The sequence below is a fragment of the Haemaphysalis longicornis genome, unplaced genomic scaffold (assembly GCF_048455015.1).
Source record: "Haemaphysalis longicornis isolate Haplotype H1 unplaced genomic scaffold, Haemaphysalis longicornis Haplotype H1 scaffold_13, whole genome shotgun sequence".
Taxonomy (NCBI): Eukaryota; Metazoa; Arthropoda; class Arachnida; order Ixodida; family Ixodidae; genus Haemaphysalis; species Haemaphysalis longicornis.
The window spans coordinates 74,457,465-74,479,828 of NW_027526233.1; the positions used below are offsets into that span (position 1 = coordinate 74,457,465).

At 44.9% G+C, this 22,364-nt stretch overlaps 1 protein-coding gene across 1 annotated transcript in view; it reads left to right on the forward strand.

Moving 5' to 3' along the window:
* LOC144164102 (uncharacterized) overlaps positions 1–21,343 on the forward strand; it is an 86,460-nt gene extending 65,117 nt beyond the window's left edge. Inside the window, exons 6-9 of the mRNA XM_077694658.1 lie at positions 6,855–7,178; positions 8,031–8,250; positions 15,359–15,514; positions 18,153–21,343. Of these exons, the coding sequence (XP_077550784.1) occupies positions 6,855–7,178; positions 8,031–8,250; positions 15,359–15,514; positions 18,153–18,334 (882 nt within the window). The 3' untranslated portion in view covers positions 18,335–21,343. The remainder of the gene's footprint in view (positions 1–6,854; positions 7,179–8,030; positions 8,251–15,358; positions 15,515–18,152) is intronic.
* Positions 21,344–22,364: the final 1,021 nt, after the last annotated feature.

The window sequence follows — 22,364 nt, forward strand, 5'->3', positions numbered from 1 at the left end:
CGTATATACGCATACAATAAGGAAAATTACACCCATCTCCCCGAAGGGAACCATGAGTAGGATATATGAGCATCACGGGGTTCACTACATTTCCACCAAATTTGGCTAACTACCATAATGGAAACGCAAACGGAACCCCCATGACGCTCCGCATCCTACTCATGGTTCCCTTCGGGGAGATGGGTGTAATTTTTCTCTTTTGTTGTTTCATCTAACCACGCGAGCTATGTCCCCAAACAGACTGACACACTGTAGAGAGTCCCTAGAAAGAGGGTTTCGCGCGGATAGTGTACTCTGTTCTACTACCATGCCATCACGTTCAAGCGTCACGTGGTATGCACTATTTTGCAAGGTTGATGTTTCCTATTCATAGTTCAGGGAATTTTGTGAAGCTGGCGCATTACCCCTTCAAAACAGGCTGGAGCATGTCATGTGTTTTGTTAGCCATTTACCCATAGAAAGCAGTACGCAAGAAAAAAAAATATAGCTGGGCCGTTACGCACTGGGCGGCTACTGTGGGGACGCGGGTTCAGATCCTGTAGGATTGTTCATGGATCTATTTACTCTATGAGCAGCGGCTACTTTCTTGAGGAGGCAACAACAACAACGGTGACCACTTTTTGAAAAGTGGTCATATAAGATTTTTGCCTTAAAAACTAAGCTCTACTTATCGCTGTTAACGTGAATGAATGGCGAAGCAATGGGTCTCTGTGGCAGGAGCGCAAACCTGCCAATTGATAACAGAAACCTTGGCGTCACGTTAAAATTCTTAAAGACATGTGGACTCACCGAGGATACCTTCCTGTCCATCTATAATGCTTTAGTCATTAGATTTGTCGTTTGATTATGTACTTTATTTACCAACCCTACTTTGTACCGCTGAATATTTTGGCCAATCTATGCACGCACTGCTTTGAAAATGACAATAACTTGGTGAAACAACATACGTATTTGAAATTACATAAAACGTAGTTCAATACATATGTTTTTATGCGTAAGTAAAATTAAAAAGGAGAGTCTTATACTCTTGAACACTACATTAACTTTTATTTAAGTTGTACTGTTGCGCGATACTATTTTAAATGTTACCGTGATTGTGGGGCTTCACAAACCGATAGGTACACCTGGGCTAGGAGACATGTCGTAGGGGAGGGCTCCGGATTAACTTTGACCACCTGCAGGGGATCTTTAACGCGCTCCCAAATCTGGAAACACTGGCGTTTCCGGTTTAAAGTACATCTGAAATGTGGCCGGCGTGGCCGGGTATCGCACCCACGTCCGTGGCTTCCAAAGCACAACATCTTAGTCAAAGAGCTACCTTTCCGGGTGTTATTTAAAAGGAGCAAATTCGAATCCTACAGTGTTATCAAAGCGATACATCATTGCCACAGTGGCTTTCAGGAAAGCAACTCAATTTTATCTCAACAGCTGCCGACTTCAAAACTGTGGAGAAATAGCAGAGCGTGAACGTAAACAAAAGTTCAACACGAAGCGCAATAAAAACAAGTCACATATATCAAGCGGCAGTACGAACTTGGTGTTTAGTGAACCTACACATCATTTTCTGATCCTTTGCTTTAGGTTTCATTCCCTGTTTGTGGCATATCATATATCACTGAGCTGATTTATTTTTCCGCAATATAGCAATTCCGCGTCCTTTTCCATTATTATCGCGTACCAGCAGTTTCACGAACCCCTCTCTGTTGCACTAGAATCTTCTTTAGTGCGCTCGAAATTCTTTAGTAAAATAGTTACACTTCAACTCTCCATATTTACACAGTTTTATCACAGGCAGTATACCGTGTCGTTGTATTATCGCTTTGTACTAGCGCTATCTCACGCTGTACGGTAGGGTATGCTCTTCACTAATTTTCGAAGTACCCGAATAATTTTTCGTTTTTGCTTTCCAAGAAGGTATTCAGTGAGGCAATTTGTCTAGCCTTTACACTCTAAGCTTAACTTTGAAACAAGGTCTACCTCTGAGGTGATATACCATAAAAAGAATTTATGTTGGCTTGATGCGTACATATTTAGCATAAGAGTGCCATGTAACACCTTTATGAAGCAATATAACTTAATACTTGAAGGTTGTTTCTATTGGAAAAAATGAGAAATCACAAGAAATGTAGTCGTTGCAAAAATCCTCATAGTTGTTGTAATTTTGCGAATTTCTAAAGCGACTCAGCCCATTTTTCGGCCTACTTTAGGAAAAACAATTCTCTAACACCAGTAAAAAAATTTTAGGATATCGCCCCGAGGTGTTGAAAGCCTGTAATAATGTCGGCGACATCTAAAATAACCGCAGTCCTCATATGAAGGGGGATAGTTGTAAAGTGGTGGTAGCAGGGCGAGATCAGTAACATAAGTGTTAAAATGAGATTGTCTTGACGCACTGCCCTAGGGCATTCCATGTGTTTGGGGCAAAAAGTGCTAAATGTTCCTTTTAGGCCAGCACACTGAAATCTACCAGCACATCGGCACATAAGCATAAATAAAATAAAAAACGTCCTCGTCAAATCGCACAACTTTTTGAGTAATGTGCTGAGTTCTATGGAACCGAAAGCCTTTGTTTATTCTAAAATCAAAGCAACGCCCACTCTTTGTATTTTGTTAGAGTATTGATACAGGCACAAGCAGATGACGTTGACACGAGTAGAACATGGTGCTATAGAACCCACGTCCGAGGAGAACGAAGCTGTGTGGGGCTCTTAGCCTTCGCGGCGCTACCAATTGAAGGCCACACGGCCCTTAAATTTTTGAAAACGACTAGGGGCTTGATGTAAAGCACTTGATCAGTGTACAAAAATTCCTATGAAGGAATATATTGAAAGTATCTTGAGTCATTTCACACTGCCATCGCATTTCACATATCTCTCATTAGAAGTGTCTCTTGAGCAGTGTATTTATGTACTGGTTGTGAACAGACTATGTGCGATTTCATGGCCGGCCATGATGGCAAGAACAAACCCGGGGCTATGCCACCTTCCCGAAGTCGTCGTCTACTTTCAGGCTTCCATGCAGGAGTGCGACACCGCCTTCTGTAACAATATCACTGTGTAGAACTTTAAGGGTGCTTAGGGTATCGTTGACGCTTTCAAAATCTCCCTACGGTCTCCATATTTTGTATTAACCCCTGTTATATTGCCTCTAAAATGGTACCCCTGCCGAACATACCTGTACAGCAGTGAACCAAGTTTATCAAAGGCTCTGGTTGGAGTTCCTCGTGCGAATACATATTTATGGAGGTACTAAAAAGCTGTATTGGTTTCATAGTTTGCTAGAAGTCGTTTATAAGGAGCACAAAAAATTCTCTTCCCCCAGAAAGGCATATGTTTTTACTAGCGCACCCGACGTTAAGGGCCTTTGGTGTATATCGTAAGAATTTAGTCGACAGTCACCACTTGGTAGCTCCTGCTAATTCTCCCATCAACATGACCCGAGCAAGTCTAACGGTATAGACGAAAGGCTGTCACACACAAGCTCGAAATATTGATTATTATAGCTAAGATTTCTATGTCTCACTGCTGGCGTCCGTGCGCACCACACATTGTACTGCAGGAAAGCCAACATTCTCTGGCATTGAACATGATCGTAAGGGAACTGAATAAAAAAAATGGTTCCGTTGGTAGAATCAAGTATGGCTACCCCGCGTTATGAAACCGATGTCTATCCGATTGCGCGCTTCCACTATTGTTGAAGCAGTTTGGATTTGGAGAGGGGTACATAGACGGGCAAAAGTAGTCGAAAAGTCATGCACCCCTCCGTCTCACGACGACGGTAGTTGAACGCTGAGCTTTCTTTGGGCGAAATCAAATACCGAAGGGTCGAAGCCAAAGCCGCTGCGATGAAAAGTTTAAAGTGCGTGCGAGTCAAAGCCAATTCTCGTAGTCTACATCATTCCAAGCACGTTCCCGGAGGATCGGTGCTCACTCCCGCTAGTTTAAATTACGAATGCGCTTCGGTCTGGCTAGTCCTAAAGTGTCGAGTCACTGATAATTTACCCTAATATTATGTAAAGATAATATATATGAGGCTTAACAAGCATATTTGTGATCTTTTAGGGGTTGGCAACAGCCATAAAACTTGCCAAAAAATGCATCGCAAAATGTGCGATCCCGCTTTTTTGGTATCATTTCCTGTCACCATTTTTCGCTGGTATATGCGAGGGATATTCACTTCACACCATAAATATAGGTAAATATTGCCAAAAATGTGTTTGATGCCACCGTCTAGCTGCGCGCGTTTGTTATGTGTGTTCGAAGCGGAAAGCGGCTTCTTTCCCTTTCGTTTATATGCCACGCAGGGCATCTCAATGGATCGGAAGAGTGTTTCGCCTTTTCGTTCTATACTATGCAACGTTCTTCAGTGATCGCCCGTGCTCTGGATCTCATTGGACGTTGCTGGAAAGTAGAGCTCGAAACGATAAATACTAACCGGGGCAACGTCGCGGCTTTGCATTCGTTGACACTGGCCAGTACGCGTTACTTTGCTGACTGCTTCTTCGCTGCTTGTGTTCACTTATTTTATGTAACCGAGCGCACATTTTCTCCAATAATTTTTGCTTATTGGAAGAAACCTGCATTGTCCTTGCCGACGTCACAATATTATCTGTGATATTTGGCGTCAGTGGGGGCCTCACACAACCCCCATTTTGCAGAAAGAAAGGCAAGCTCATGCACTGCTGCGAGAGTCAGCAAAAAATCAGATTTTCATTTGGATGTTTACAACACCTACGTTAAAAATGCGCTGGCTCCATAGCACGTGCAATGTCTTTCTTTAGGCTAGATAAGCCTTTATAGAGTGTTATGACTGTGTTCATTGCGGAAACCTAACGAAAGATTCATGTACACATCTTCAAGTTGCGTTCTGTACGGGAGCAGCAGCTAAATGCTTCAACGACAGAAACTCCGACTAAGGCGTGTATCACCGACTGGGAGTACCAAGGAAGTGCAAAAAGCTTTCTCATCCATTTCTAAGGAAAGTTGAGAGAACAGCGAAAGCTTTCTCACATCATAACTGCGTCAAAAGTGCCTCAAAACTTTCGCTAAAGTGTTTTGAACCGTGGTGCAGGTCCGTTCGACCGATAGTCAAACCTTCAAACACAGAATTCTCAAACGACCAACAAACCGATGTGACAAGGTTTCGCGCACTAAGTAAACACATGTGCGACAACCTTAACCTACACTGATACGTGGTTTATGAGATAAAGGTGTACAATTGTACTCTTTATTCATCATCGATGCGTGTAATGTCTTATTTGGAACCGTTCCGTTTTCGCTATTTTGAAGTAACCGTTTTGCCCCAATGGAAGGCCGGTATCACGCCCGCGCTGTATGTCAGGAGATCATATCAGAGCTTTTCTGTCGACCAATCGTTTCATACGGAACTGCACTGGTTTTTTGACAGGACGCAAGCTGTCCCACTTTGAAAGGTTTCGGATGAAAAACGTGAGTGTTTTGGCAAGGTGGCGAAGTGTGCAACCTTTGGCTTCTATGCCACCGATCGGTGTACACCATGATCATTACGAGCATTCTGGCAAAATACTTTCCATCAATATTTGCTGCATACCAAGCGCTATTTTAAGTCGATAATCAAAACATCATTCCTTTTTTGAACACTATACAATGAACTTTCATCCCCCTAGAACCAAAAACAGACCGTTGGGCGAATCGATGACTTTCTCGTTGCTTCTGCGTCCCCGTGTGCGACCGAACGTGTGTTTTCGCATTCCAAGTTCTTACAGCATCTCAAATGGGTCCATCAAAAACGATCACATAAGAGTCTGTCTGCCATAGGCTTGGGCGTTCTCGTTCGCTGGTACGAAGATAATATGTTCATGAAAATAGCGTCAGCGCACTACTATGGAACGCTGATGGTTGCACAGGGGTACGCTGGTCAGAGAACTTAAAGCCGTAGGTGGTGTGTACCTTGGTGTGAGCGTGACAGTAACGAGTAGCGCCAGGATGCAGTTGAATGAACTAACTTGTTCGTGAAAGTTTAATACCATAAATTAAAAATGTCGTTCATACATCGCACACATGCGCCTTCGATCGCGTTTGCTTTGAGGCTGTTAGCATACATTGCTCTGCATTTTGTGTGGATAGGTGTACACAAGTATGTTGAAGCGAGGTGAAACCAAGACTTCTAAAAACAAAAAAAGGCTCCGAAGAGAACAAACGCAGGACATGGGCACACTGGTCCCTCAAGGTCCGACTGCACATCCCCAAGAGCATGCATCCCGAAAAACAACCTGGTCAACACTGAACGAGCATTTGCACAGCCAGTCGTCTATCACGTGGCCGCCACCGGTGGCCAATAAGATGTCAGTGCGGCTTGAATAATGAACAAAGGGTGCAAGGAAGAGAACTAGCAAGTAGGCATGCCACACGTATTCTGGTTTTGACGATCGTCCTCAGCCCTATCAGATACAGTTCAAGAATGTTTGCAAACGTAGCCCCAAGAAATATTGCAAAGACTCTAGCTTGCCCTTTAGCGTTGCACATCTGTAAATAGTGCACAACCTCAAAACGGTGCTATTCCCACTAACCCCACTAGACTTCCTCTTCTTAAGTACAGAATGGCTGCTGAATATTTTTGATCGACTTTCTGACATTGTAAACCTAGCTCAAGAAACGAGTGGTTGTTTGTATAGCCATTCGTTCCTGTATTGAATTTAGTTTTTGTGTTGAACGCGTGAACTCTTGCCAAACCTGTAGTAATTAGTAATGAAAAACCCGGGGAGGGAAAAGAAGCTACCGCTACATTTTTAATAAAGAGGGAACCTAAGGGCGAAAGCTTGGAGCAAAGCAGAGCTGGTGATCGGGGTGGCAAATTTATTACTTCCTGTCTTGCAGACACAGAACTACAGCGCTACTGTACAAAGAAGTCGGCTTCCCGAACTATCACAGCTGCGCATTCTTGCTGTCGACCCCAGCGGAGTACGAGCGTGGAGCGCAGTGAGAGCAGCGTCGCCCACAGACAGACACGGTACCATATACATGGACAGCGGGGACGGTACCGAATTGCAGTCAGATGCCGCTGGAGCACCACGACCGGCAGTGGCATGGCCCCCTCCACGGCTGGTTTCTCTGCGGAGGAGGGCTACCGGTGGTCTGGAAGCTCTCGTTGCGTGGCAGCGAAGCTCGGTGAAAGACGCAAAGAATGAAGTCAAGTTCGAGGTGGGACACGGTTTTTTATTTACCATTGTTCGTAAGGTCTGTTCTTTGTAAGTGTAATGTGTTCTTCTTAAGTGTATAATGCGGGGGAGAAGGATGGACTCAGCTAGAACTCGATAGCCATTGCTGGAGACCTTCAGGAGAGGTCTGCGTCCAGCAGTGGATAAAACCAGGCTGCTGCTGATGATGATGATGATATATGCGGCAAAAATTTGCTTACGCCCTGGCTCCTTGAATGCAGAACACCAATACGTTCTACTATAAATTTGCCAATGACAGAAGGTGGAGCTACACAAAAAGAATATTTCGCGTGAGGACGACACTGAGTAATACGCGCGTGCGACGTCATTGTGAGGCAGGAAGTGTTCTACGTATTGTGCGTGGGGAATGGTGTTTCAAAAACAGATTGTGAGGTCGTCGTACGTTGTGTGGTCATCTATTCACGTGTGAAGAGTGTTTCGTTTATAGTGCGGACAACTATGTTTCGCCCTCAGCACCGGTCTCTGCTGACGTTTCTCAATCAAACCAATGTGATGTTGTACGTATAACTGTTATGCCGTAAGGCGAACTCTCGAAAAAAAAGCAGAGATATGGGACGTTATAGTGACGTGTTGGCGTCGAGTACCTGTCACTTTCCCATTGGAACAAAGAAGTCATGATGGTTCGGAATCCGGAGCGGAAGAGAAAACGAGGGTGTTCTGGTCAGAACCACGAATCATTCTTGAGATACTCACCTTAATCTCGAGTTTAAAGTGGGGTGTACGTATTGCTTTCCCCTAAAAGTACTTTGATGCCGAGATAGCAAATTTGTTCCCATCCGGGGTCTTTACCAATCTGTGATAAACGTTGCCGCAGGTGACGTGGCGGCTCATCGACGCAGCCATAGAAGTGATGGGCCGACTATATACGTCGGAAGTCCAAGCTGCGCTTCCAGTTCTGCCATCTTCAGCCTATTCTGTCTTCGTTAGAGAATTGTATCACTCAGGAGACACGGGGACGTCGTCAGCTATCACCGAACCCCTCGTCGTGGACACATCTACCCCCGACACCGAAAGGCGACCCCTACCACGCACAGGTACGACAACATTTTATTTCACATGTCGGGGTGAACTTGTTAGCTTTCGTCTTCATCGTAGCATCTCTAATGATACATTTAAAACAGCAAGGAGAATGCAGACACTCATAAAAAGCGGGGCACGGTGAAGTGGTCTATTCGAACTTGGCACCGCCACCTGTGCATTCTTCGCGAGCCTTAAGTAGAACAATTCTTCTTTGGTTCAGGTAACGCTCTGAACAACACGCTTAGCAATCTGTAATTTTAGAACAGTCCTTTCGGCCCCGCGAAAACATGTTGCAATGGTTAGCAGAATTGGAGTGGAGCCTGTGCGCCGTTGACACGTTGCAGAGGCAGCCCATCTATAGTAACAGCCTGTTCATACCATCGGTGCGGTGTTCCTGCAGCGTCATCTATACGGAAGCGGAGTGTGCGTAAACGACCAGAATTCCCAAAAAAATTATATCTCAGTGGAAACTGCAATAAGCAGGCGCTCAGAGGATCTGCGGGCTATGAATAGCGTTATAAGTGAAATATTGCTTTAATAAATGTTATAAATCCCAGCTATATAATTGACGATGCCCAGACCTTTTCCTTGGGGGAGGTGTACGTTTCTAAATGGTAAAAAACAAATCAGCTCCAAGAAAAATCGGCTATACGCGGCCGCTGCCACTGATTGCTTGCATGGATTGCCCATAGTGAACATATAATCGCCAAAGCAAGCAGAATGCTTGGGTACCTACGTGGCAAGCTTGGTAAATCTCCTTCTTTAAAACACACCCCGTACAAAACACGTATTCGCCCTAAATTAAAATGTTCTGCCTCTGTTTGGGATCCTGTACCTACTAATCTAATACACCCAGTCGAAATTGTTAAAAAAAATTCCGACTACCTTGTTCGTTCTAACTAGCGCCGCCCCGCCAACCTAACAGGAATCAGATTTAGTCTGAATCTCCCATCTTTAACATCTCGCCGTCAAATTCTTTGACAGTGTCTCTCTCACAAAACATATTACCATACCCATTTACATAACATACTTATATCACCACCACAATATGTTTCACCTCGTCTTAATCATCATCGCAAGATCGTAGTACCATTATGCAGAACAAATAGCTGCTATACGTCATTCTTACCAGGCACGAGCATCGAGTGGGATCACCTTCCCGCAACATTTGCAACCATCCTCCATGACGAATTTTTTTAAAAACGCTATTAGCTTCGATTTTGTGGGTAAGCCACATCACTGTAATAACTGCGTCTAGACAGCTGCAATTTTGCATCTTTTTAACGTCTAAAAACCGCTCCTCTCTGTAATACCTTCTGTTCCTCAGGGTACCGAGTAAACGAAATGAAATGAAATGAAATGGAAGGTCAACATTAAGCATGTTGAATAAATGGAAGAAAAAATGAAGCTGATACAAGTTAAATACAGCCCATTATCGCCCTCTCACGCTTCCCCTAGAATAATCAGAAGGCTGACACCATTGCGGTGTTCACACTATAACAAACACAGATATCAAGCGCCTCTCCAAAATCCAAAATGGTGAAGCTAACGGAAATTAGGATTGTAAGTTCAGAATTTTTCTCGGCAGAGCCCGTTGCACAAACAGCGCGCCCAGCAACCTAGATATATGCAACCCCGTTGACGGAGAGAGCCTTTCCTCCATTCCTTAAAGGAGGTGTTCTAGTACAGGTATCCATCTGAACATTTGTGATCTGGCGCTTGCTTCGCAGGCCGGCCATAGTGTCTGTACATTAAACACTATGGTTTCTATTACGCCGCTTAGCTTGCACCGAGTAATTGAACGGGCCGGTAAGTGTGACCTCTGCACGGTTCATTTCCCGGACTGGATATACCAATTGAGTGTTAGCACGCTATTATTTGAGGAGAAAAAAAAACGAGATGTGAGGCGCCCTTACTTTAGCAGTTTCGAATATAGCAGTATAATTTTCAAATTGATCCCCATTTTAAAGTGGCAAATAGGCGGTTCTGGAGGCAGGCTATAAATGCAATACACCGCTTGAAACGATTTCTGGAAGTGAGAAACGAGAGTTTGCCTTGACACAAGAGAAAAATGCGTATAGTACACAAGTTCGCTATCGGTAAGCTAGCAGCAACAGAAGTGTCACTAGTGAACAAAAATTAGAAAAACCCCTAAACCTTCTTACCCGTTGGAAAGTCATAGCATTATATTTTGTTTCAACATAGTGGGGATGACATTAATGTCACTTAATACAATTAGGGCCTGTCGTCCACACTCCATTACGGTAGACACCAGCGAGGAAAGTTTTTTCATCCTTATGCAATCGTGACGTGGGTCGAGAGCACATTGCAGTGGACGCAGCGCCGATGAAAGTATTGCGTTCACATTTTCATCGTCATGGTCCTTTTCATTTGTGTCGTTTTATTTTCCTATCCTGCGAATAATAAGGTGTATGAGGACAAGACTTGTGTCGCTATATATACACGCCATTAGCGCAGACTCTAAATTGTACTAGGAATTCCACCTATAAGAGCAGTATAGAATGTCGTAGCAAAAATAGAGCGCTGGCTGCAACAGCAGTTGCTTTATAAAAGAGAAAACATCATCAGCGCCGTACGAGGTACCGGAACTCGATACACTTTCCGACAATAAAATTAATGACCTCCCTAAGCATGGAGGATAGAAAAGTTTAGGAGGGAGCGTGACGTGACAATCGTGATGCTTAGTTATAAAAAAATTGGGCCCATCTCCCCGCGAGGGGGACTCGAGTAAATGCGTCGCATAGGGGGTGGGTGTATTGCGTTAACTTTTAGTGTTTGGGGAGTTGGTGGTAGTGAATGCGTTGTATCAGCAGCTTCTTGGCGTAGTTTGAATAAGTCAAGGATATAAGGCGCGTTCGTAGCATTTGATTCTGTGTCGGTTTTGTGGCGCAGTGGGTAGAGCACCATGTACCTCGCGTTCCGCCCACAGGTAGTGAATGCGTTGTATGAGCAGCTTCTTGACGTAGTTTGAATAAGTCAAGGATATAAGGCGCGTTCGTAGCATTTGATTCTGTGTCGGTTTTGTGGCGCAGTGGGAAGAGCACCATGTACCTCGCGTTCCGCCCACAGGTAGTGAATGCGTTGTATGAGCAGCTTCTTGACGTAGTTTGAATGAGTCAAGGATATAAGGCGCGTTCGTAGCCTTTGATTCTGTGTCGGCTTTGTGGCGCAGTGGGAAGAGCACCATGTACCTTGCGTTCCGCCCGCAGGGTCGTGGGATCGAAACCAGGCGCCGATAACTATTATTTTTTTTATAGTGTAGGGGGAGGGGTGCGGAACTGCGCCTCTCCGGCTGGCTGCGGACAAAGCCGAGGGACGACGGCTGACAGTGCGAGTTAAAGAAATGCTGTGCATTTAAAAAAGGAATAACTTGTTGGCGTTACACCATCACGTGACAGGCAAGCGGTAGTTCTTCGCGCCTCATGTGGCCGCCCGCCCGCGCTGCGTGCGTCTGTCCGTTCGCTTGCCGGGCCGTCCGGGTAATCAGGTTTCGGCGACCAGTTGCCGCCCGCGGGCGTTGCGCGCAGCGCTGCCTGCAACCCGACACGCGCAGCGGCCTGATCGTGCGGGCTCAGTGGTCGAACGCTAGAGAGGGAAACATCTTTATTTATTGAGCTTTCGGATCCTTCAAAGTTCACGCCGCAGTCGAAGTGTTGTGTGCCGGCGCCGTGCAAAAGGGGTGGTGACAGTACGACATCCGTGCTTTATCCTTTATTTTACAAAACACACCGCACTTTCTTGGTTCTGGTCATTTTATTTTTTCTACTCCCAGGCCCTTCGCCGACCCTGCGTGCTTGCGTCTATCCGTCTGGTTGCCGGGCCGTCCGCGTATTCGGGTTTTGGCGACTAGTGGTTGCGCGCAGCTCTGCCTGCAACTCGAAACTTACAGCGGGCTGATCGTGCGGGCAAAGTGGTCGGATGGGAGAGACAGAAAACATCTTTGTTTATTGAGCTTTCCGACCCGTCGTAGTTCACGCCGCAGTCGGAGAGTTGTGTGCTGCTGCCGCGTGCAGAAGTGGAGATGATCTTTTCAACTTTGCTGCTCAGGCAAAGTTGAAAAGACCAGGCATTCTAGGTAATCAACCGTTTATTTCCAAGGCGCAGTCCGTCCACAATTCAGCAACGTCCCTCCCAGGCGTAATCTAGCATTCGTTTTTTTTTCATTGCGTATGGCACCCTGTCGAGTAGGGCTGCCTAAAAGGATGCAACGCACGGCCACGTTGAGGTCGGCCCGTCAACCGGGCCGACCTACTGCAGGATTTACTCATAAAAGTCCTTTCCATCCATCCGCACCGATCGAGCGGTCGTGAGCGGACAAACAGACGGCGTACTGCTTGCGACGCGAGGTGGTCACACTCAACATAAGGGTTCTGAACCCTTTGTTTTCCAATGCACTGAAGAAGATAAAAACGTACCACCACGCCGGAGCACCGAAAAGGCGATCGTATGCAAATGCGCGCGCGAGCGAAACCAAAGCAAGTCTCACCACCTCCCAGCGGACACGACACTCGTTACGCGCGATAACTCAGCAGCATGCCAAACGCAATCGTCACAGCCCACCTGGCAAACACCGCACAGGCGGAGGCAGTGCCGTGCTTGTGAATGTTTACGGCGGCGCATTCGAGCGATCCAACGTCAGAAGTGAAATTCGGCTTGCAGCTCGTGAGAGTGCTTCATAAGAACGCGATCGAAGTCTCGCCTTGCTTTGAACAGCGACAGCGGCAGTACTTCCACAATACGAAGCTTGGAGCGCAACGCTGGCGAACAATCTTGTACGGCGCCTTCGGCGACGGCGCTCGCCTCCACCTGCAGCAGCCGCCAGCCGGAGCCACTAAATGCTACCGCAGCCTAAGCGTGGCGGCTCTTCCATAATGCATTGCTCAGGAGGAGCCCGAGGAGAGCAGAAAGCGGCTTCAGAGGAGGTTGGCTTGCCGAAGCCAGGCCGCCTGACGTCATGCTCCCTCCTAACATTTTTCTTCCTCTATGAAGGCAGCCAGCCGGAGCCACTAAATGCTAACGCAGGCCTGAGTGTGGTGTATCTTCCATGATGCATTGCGCGGGAGGAGCCCGAGGAGAGGAGAATGCGGCATCAGAGGAGGTTGGCTTGCCAAAGCTGGGCCACCTGACGTCATGTTCCCTCCTAACATTTTCTTCCTCCATGTCCCTAAGCTTGAATGATGGACCTTACACTTGAACGATACAGGAAACACTTTGGCAAGGGCTGTTCTCAGGGAACACACAGGCTGCGCATCTGCTCGCGCCGCTGCAAATGTCATCAAAAAACGGTAGTCTTCTGAAACCACTTCCCCCTAACTACCTCCTCTGCCACATTCGCGTGACTCTCACGCTGTTTATCTCCTCTCTATGTCCATCCATTGGAGGTTTGTTGATGTTACTCGTACCGCATTCGCATGGCTGCGCCATCAATTACGACTGCTGGGACAGCGTTCGAGCAATATGCGCGAGGATCGGGCGCACTCCTTGTTTTTGTTTTGAGGTTCCGACAGTGTTTTCAACGCGTTTCGAATTTCCCGCCGCAAAAAATTAAGAAAATGTCTCCTGCTAAAGAGGCAGATATGGATAACTCAAATAGGCCTAATGTTGTCGCTTTACTGTACAAAATGGATGTATAAAAATATGGAGTAATTATAGGTTAATCAGAGTTAAAATTTTTTGTCTAAAGGAATACCTCCGTTGATGTATCCAATGATTTTGTTCAATACTTCTTTTATAAGGAATCCGTACTCAGAAACTGAGAATTTCATATACGTTGAACATATTTTCATAATTTATAGCGTGCGATTGATTCAAATTTAAAACACATTGGTACAAACAGCCGTACAGAAATGGGCTTGTAGTTAGTGAACACGACTTTATCTGTTTCCTTATACATGATCCTGCCCACGCTGTTTTAAACTTTTTGTGTAAGGGGCTTGTTTCAAGTATAAGGTTAACAATATAGCACAATACTAAGCTTATGAATGCAGAAACATATTTCAACAGAGCAGTCCTTATGTCATTACTTTGTGAGGACACATTTATATTACCCATCAAGAGTGCAATTACCCAGGGAGTGGTTTGCCGGAACGTTTAAGAAGGGTTCAGTATCGGAATTCGGCACGGTATTTCCAATACTACGTTCATATATGCGATACGCATGCATTGCCCTCAGATAAAATAGATATCTGCCATAACCGCGAAGAATGCCGATGGGAAGACAGCTCAGAACAGCTCGAAATATAACAGAACATAACGCGGCAAATGTACCTTTTCTGATAGATAAAAGCTGAAAGCTAGTGTTGCGCTACGTAAATACAAGAGCGAAGATGACAAAAACAACGCGTAGTAAATGACTGGCCGAACAGGTAAAAACGAAGATGGTGGTTTACTCAAGACTTAGGTGTATTTTTGTGTGTCTATTGTTTTCGCTGATGGCAGAAGTCCGCAACAGAAAAGATATGGTCCCTGGTTGATATCAATTTCGGAATTTAAACAACTTTTTTGTGTTCTTCAACACTCCGGTAGAACTCATGTAGGAATTAGCAGGCTACCTTTACTTGCCGACGACATAACAGTAATGTCAGGAAACGCGAGTAAATAAAGTCACAGACGGTAGGCAGGACATACAATTTTTCTTAAGTATTCGCGGGAAGTTGTCACATTGCCTGCTAACATCACGGCGACATCTCTTATAAGTCGCGCTTCACTTAAGTATGTTTTCTATACCCATGTCAGTAAACTAGGGCACTCCACGGGTAACTGAAAAATACGTACTACACTCACGTTTACCCGAAATGACAGTTTCTTCTTAGAGTTCACGTGTCTCGCACAGTCTTGAGAGTAGCATTCCAGTCGCAGATGCCAAAATTGCCGTGCAGTGAGTGCTAAAGGGAAATCAGGCATACCACCACTGATTCACTTGCTTTATATTTTCACGGAAGGCAATGTGAAGCACCAGCAACATACTAGCTAAAAACGTTTGTACTGCCTGTGTCCGGAAAACATCGATTGGTTAGCGACTACAGTAATGTTTTAAAGCAAGTAACACTCAAAAATGTTTTTTTTTTGCATTTCGTCTAAAATGAGCAGACTATTTTCCAGGCCGCTGCGTTCGCGCCGAAGTGATGGCTGGGTGCCTGGCTGCTGCTTCCGTCCTGACGGTCGTCTGCGTTGCCTCGGTTGTCTGCAGCAGGACGCGACGCTTGTCTCCGTCGACGCTGCCACAAACGAAAACTACGGCTTCACAGGGCTTGAAAGGTAAAAAAAAAAAACGAGCACAGAATTTAATGCACGGAACAGTATAGCGTGTGTTTAAAATGTTAAGGGCGAGAAACATCTTGCCAACTAACAAAAATTGTAGATATATTGCAAAAAATTACATATAACCTTAATCATTCTTTTTCAATTGGGAGTTGAATAGCGGTATTTGCCACCTCAATTTCACTCCGTTCTCTTTTGAGATTTAAGGATTTTGCTATAAAGCATCTATGGGGAACTCGGGTGGCCTGCCACATTCCTAAAGAGCCGGGGTGGCGGCAGACGACGTTGTGCATTCTGAGATCGCATAGCTGTCTGGTATGTTCTGTTGCGTTCCACGCGCTGTCTGAGAGAGAGCGGCAAGGAAGCTTTCTTGGTGCGAAGCTCGCAGTATCTATGCAACACGTGGCAGCCCATGGGCACGGATAGGTCTACTATAGAAGAATACGAAGTCGGGCCTATATTACACCTCGCATCACGATTTCCAAACAGCGAGGTCATTGTCTTGTGTTTTATTAGTGCGGAATACACGCTATGGAAACCTTTGCAGTCGCGTGGCTAATGTATCCGTTTTGCTTCTACAGACACTAGGCAAATGCTTTTTTTCTCAATTGGCCTTGTATTGCTACGGTAACGCCATAGGAACCATACAAACCAGGAAAAAAACAAGACAAGGTAGCACGTCTTGTTTGTCTCAGTCACCCAGAGGTCGAGCAGCAGTGAGCCTACCACCAAACGGACGTAATTTGTTTTGGCCATTTCAAAATCGAACAATCCGAAACGCGCATGTTGTTTAGGCAGAAATGTATGTTCACACACTTACAAAAATAACGCGCGAGTTTTGTCTTCGCGGAGAATTTCTTGTGGGAACAACTAGAAGCTTAGAGATATGTCGGGCTGATATAATATTTTAGGCATACATTCACCCGAATTGTCTTCAGCGTTGTAAGATTCCGCACGTTCTAAAGAAGAGGTTCTTTCGACGCAAAGGGCTCCACTTCCTTTTCCCACACACTAATTGCACGTTCACTGGAGAAATCGCAACACATCTATCATCTCTTACACAGTTGTCATCATGGCTTTGTTCCGCCCCCTGACCGTTACTCCACAGCGATCGTTTATATCATAGCTGGGATTTATATTTTGGGCAATAAATGGCGCATTGAAATAACAGAATTTATGGGGAATTATTAGTATCTGTTATTATTGTATTTAAAATATTATTTGTTGTATTTTTAATCCCTGCATTTCAAGGCTCCGTTTTCAGTCGAACAAGCAGAAGTGATTTTCTAAGGTGCGCGCAAAGGCTGTCCGAGGACAGCTAACCATTTCATATTTGTTTTCAATGGGACAGCGTGAGGGTTTAGTGGAACGCCTGAGACGCCTCGCTTCCGCCTCGCGTTGACGGAGGACTTTCTAATGTGGGCGATTGGAAGGCTTGACTTTTAAATATTCTTTATAGCTTTCGCTTGGATTGGATGTGCTTCGTGCGTGTTGCGGCGCTGATCGTTCCTGCTGCTCTGTAATGAGAGACGTAAGGACTATAGAAATTTCTGCTGCTCGTCTGTTCGCTCCTTCGGCGGTGTTCTTCGGCGGCCATACTTCAGCTGCGGTGTACAAGCGTGGAAAACCACTTCTTGCCACTGCTGAGTTCAGGCTAGCAATATTAAACACCGAAAGGGTGTAGGAAAAAAAAAAAACATTTCTCGTAGCTCGCATCCAACCGTAGTGCCTCCCATTTCGAAGCCGATGTCCACTCAATTACTCCATTTTTGCATCACCGAACATTTTGGATTCGGAAAAGGCGTGCATGGATATGCAAAGTTTGTCAGAAAAATCCTTAAATTCTCTCCCCCTTCCTCCATACAATGGCGGCGATTGTTGAACGCGAAGCTTTCTGCCTGCGAAATCAAATGACGAAGGCTCAAAGTTAAAGCTCGACGATTCCAAGTCCACACCGTCGGCGAGTCCTAGTCCGAACTTAAACGACAACCAAGGAATACCTCAGGCAAAAGCTTCGTGGTCAAATATCGTTGTCGTAAGAAGGAGTGGTGCATAAATTCTCTACGAACGCCTGGTGGCGGCTTTTTTGTCCTTGAGCTATTTAGGCCTTTCGCCCTAAACAGTATGTATCGTAGTTTAACTTATCTTTTGGCGCTTGGGCCATATTTCGGTACAGGTGTAAGTGTTTCGTTATTTTCAGCCAGTGGCGTTAAAAGTACCAATTACGTATGTATATGTTTTGCACCTTAGCGATATGATATTCCTCGATAGTTTAGAAATAATATTACACACATTGGCTATAGTTTTGACATAGTTATCAGTTCATCAATTACTAGCCTTGGCCTCATCCGCTTAACTTTTCTTGTGAAGAACAGGTGCGGATCGGCCATGGAATTATCCACAGTTGTTTTTTCTGCGTTATTTTGCGCGGCTATTACGCCTAACAATGTACACCAACTTGTGCAACTGTTCATAATTCTCCTAACTGGTTTTACCTTTGCCTGTGCCACTCCGTATTGCTCGGACGTGGCTCGTGAGTGTAAGATATGCAACGCTTTCGCCATTGGAATAATACAAAGAGCCAACAGCATATACTGTTTGGCCACTAACACCTTACATTTGATTTCTTTGACAGAATTAAGGTACGCTCAAGGCTACGCTGTTCCCGGCGGCATCCACTACGCATGCGACCAGGCGGGAGCCACTTTCCGCGTTGTCCCTATACACGGGGAAACGACCGCTTGTGTGGGCCACTCTGTCGACGATTGCAGTCCCGATGACGGAACTTATTTTGTCTTTGATTTGCGGCCCTCGTGAGTGTTTCACACGTGACTGACAGCTGTGTAAAGCAATGCTACACCGCGGTATGCTGGGAATGCTTGCTAGTGTAAAGCTTACATGTCTCAATCGCATTTTGTGCCTCAAACCACATAAGAGATCTGCAACTATTTCTAAATATTCATAGAAAAGAGCTTGAGGGCCAATTTATTTATTAGGTCACATGTTTAAGACGTCGTGTAGATCAGTAACAACAAAAGTTGGGCAGACGGAACCACATATGTGTCTTGTGAATGCGTTCCTCTTTGTCCACTAAACATAAAGGCAGGGCAACAAGTAAAAAGCCATTTATTCTTTATAAAAATACTGCTACCACAATCTTGAAATATCCGGAGAATTTCCGCTCCTCAGAAAGTAAACGCGGGTTTCATGAGGCGGGGTTAGGCGGACACGCTTCCTCTGCCTGCTGAAACCATGAAATCTATTGGTCTTATTGTACCTTCGGTACAGGTCTCAGAGACACAAGCCCCACAGGCAGCTTCTGGAGCATGCACTGCCGGGAAATATGCAACACAACCTGCATAAAGAACGTCGACTTCGTACAGCTTTCACTGCAATATTTTAACCATTTTTCGTGGCCTTGTTTGTTACCCTAAAAGGGCCATGAACAGAGCACACAAATTTAGTTCATTAAAGGGTGCTTTGGCCCGATAAAGGTGAACAATTTTCATCGCGAACTTCATAAAAATTGTCAACATATAAATGAAACCTGAAGGAGCATTCGCGACTCCCCCGCCGCTTTCTGAGGATTTTTTCATCGGGTAATTTTCATGAGGCCAATTTCCAAATGCATAACCTAAGGCACCGCCGTAAAACATGACTAGACAATTCTAATGAGGCTTCCATTTCCATTTGATCCAATCACTTGAATGCTTAGTTGCAGTTCACACACTGATAACTGCGCGTTTAATGCTGGCCCCTTTTACTTCACTCCTGCCCAGAACAAGTGACTCTAATTAAACTTTTAAAATCTTTTTCGTAGTATGGCATTCTTATGGTTAAAAATGTCATTCGTGGCCTTAATGGAGCTTAGTGAATTAACAAGCACCAGTGTCGTTAGAAATAAAACTCGTATTTTGCCAACAGGGCTCCTTTAATCTGAAACTAAATATCATACGCTTCTCGACAAAAGACCTGATACCAATTTAACGCCTGAACTAATTACAGAAAGGCCACACGAAATTAAGTCGTAGCTTTCTCTTGTTTCCGTAAGGCGAAAAAAAAACTCTGCACACTACAAGCATTTTTGAGAGTATTACCGCTGTACGAAATTGTAAAACTGTAGAAGTTCGTATGGGGCAGTCTTCTAGGTATTTGTTGGATGTGTTTTTCATGTTTTTATTGCGCTCATTAGGGCGCATTTTGTCAATTTTTACGAAAAATCTGCTCCAAATAATTTTTTTTGTTATCGTACGTTTATGCATCAGACGCCGCATTCATTTTAGCCCTATCTATAATTCACTATAGCCCTGTCCAATGCACATCATGGCGGAAGTGCTAATTGGTGCGTGTGTAAGATTGTGCGAGGTTCTAGAGCGCGCGCGCACATTTCTTTCTTTCCAAGCCTCCAAGCGTACGTGTAACTAGTAAATTATTTATGGGCTGATTTATCTGTGAATGAAACTCGTTCCCTGAAAAAAAAAAACGATTGAGTGCCGTTCAGAAGTTAATGCCTGTGACAAGGCACTCACATTGTCGAATATACACATGCCGTTATGTACTGCTGTGTGCGCAATATGCTGTTCCAAGCTTTGTAGTAGACACACTGGCTGGAGTGTGTACAGTTTTTTTTTGTGTGGGGAGTACACCCTGTGCTTCCGCACTAGGACGCCTGCCAGCCATCGCAGCTAATGCTTCGCAGCAATGGAAGGCAACAAACGAACAAACTACTGTGTCTACCACGAACACGGCTCGTTTGTGATGGGGGGCCATTTCCTCCGCGTAGCAGAAGTTTATGCTTACATTCGGATAAAGAGAATATTATGACCGCATGTAGCAGTAGTTGCGTAAAACTTTTAAAATAGTATTTATAGGACCAGTTATTGGCGTTTACAGCTTATTCGGAGGTTACGGTTTGGTTCAGCAACATCAATACCTCTATATTTCGCAAACCATGTTTTCCTTGATGAAATCTTTCTATGGCTCGCCGAAAACGTGCTGCAGAAAAGCCGCCTTCATCTGACAATGGGTGATTATTGTAATTGAAAGACAAAAAACGCTTCCTGTGGTCGGAACCGAAACTTGTTGCTTCTGGTTATGAAGTGGACGCCTACCCTTTTGCGCCATCTCAACACGACCAAAACACTAAGAATGGGGAGAGGAGTGCATAGACGTGCAAAATTAGACAGAATGATGATGCACCCCTCAGTCCAAGGAAGACTACGGTTGAACGCGAATATTTCGGCGTGCGGAATCAAATGGACGAAGGTCAAAGTCAAAGCGCGGTGGTACAAAAGTCTAAACTTTATGCGAGTCAAAGTGAAAGCTCAACGAGTCAAAGTACAAACACTGACGGCCACGAAGGAATCCCTTACGAGAAATGTTTGCGTTGAACCATCGGCGTTGCTACCCGTTTCGATCCATGATTTTGTATGTCCCACTTAGTACAGGTGGCAAAACAGTACTTCTTAGAGTTACGTCGAAGTGCCCGTGAACAAATATATGTTTTGCTTTTGCTGTGCGCAGAGAGATGGATGTTATTCTAGCTATATTTTGGTTGAACCGCCGCATTAGCACCGTTGTAAAAGCAGTGCCTACGAAGTGGTGCCAGGCCAATGAGACTGGTGTAGAGATGAACGGTGACAAATAACCTGTATAATTATAAGCTGGTTTTGTAAATACATTCTTTGAGTTCTCTCATCTTCATCCCTGTGTACCTCTATCCGCGCTCTTTGTTACCCTTCCCTTTCCCTCATACACCATAGCTCGCCAGAGCTGGTATCGTAAGACCGATAGCTCTGTTTTTCCGCTGACGAAAATTTCTGTTCGCTCCGATGGCTGGTGTAGAGCCGGGTAAGAATATGACCCTTTCAGTCATGAATTATTATTTTCACTACAAAAAAATTTATTACTTGGAGGTTTAGCAGTGTCAAGTGTCTAAAGGCAAGAAAAAAAAGATTCAGTCTCTCTAGAACACCTATTACGCAAATGGCGTCGCGTCCTCATGCGGAAACACCATTACTCAATCCTGCTTTACCCTATCAAAATAATTAATATCTTGAGGCAGTTTACAATCAAGGAGGGGAAATAATAACTTCTGCACATGAAAGGGGTGTTTTAGCCTGTATAAATGATTTACGCCACAGGATGGCAACGCACCGGAGCTCCCCAAAACTTGGTGGCGTCCATTTTGAAACGATGTTTGTGAGTGCAGTTCCATCATTCCACATCACATGGTGCTACCTTTCACTTCCGTAGGTTTCGAACATCAGCCGCACCGCTCTGCAGCATGAACTCTTTTCGTTTTTACGAGGAAAACAACGAAGAAAGTCACGTCTCTATATGCAGACACGGTGTCTGAAAGGGATTGAAAACCGAAATTTTTGACATTGTGAATTAAATATGGTTGGGTTTCTTCACGACGCACCAAGAGTTGTGTAGAGAACACTGAGGTTCATTATTTTAATAGCATTATAACACATGACGCGAAGCTCACCCGAATAAGTGATGGCCGCAATCTTCGCCGGAGAAACGTATATTGATTGATTTGATTGATTGTAGGGTTTAACGCGCCGACGCAACGCAGGCGATGAGGCGCGCCGTAGTGGAGGGCTCCGGATTAATTTTGACCACCTGGGGATCTTTAACGTGCGCCGAAATCTCGTACACAAGGGCGTTTTTGCTTTTCACCTCCATCAGAAAAGAGAAACGTATATTTCAAATAAGAACGACAGGAACTGGTTAAAAAGAAGGTTTAGGAGCCTAAATGATAAGAAGTAATTTATCGAGTGGGCGCATCTTCCGAACTTCTTTAATTTCTGGGGTACAAGTGCAATAGGAGTTGTTTTAA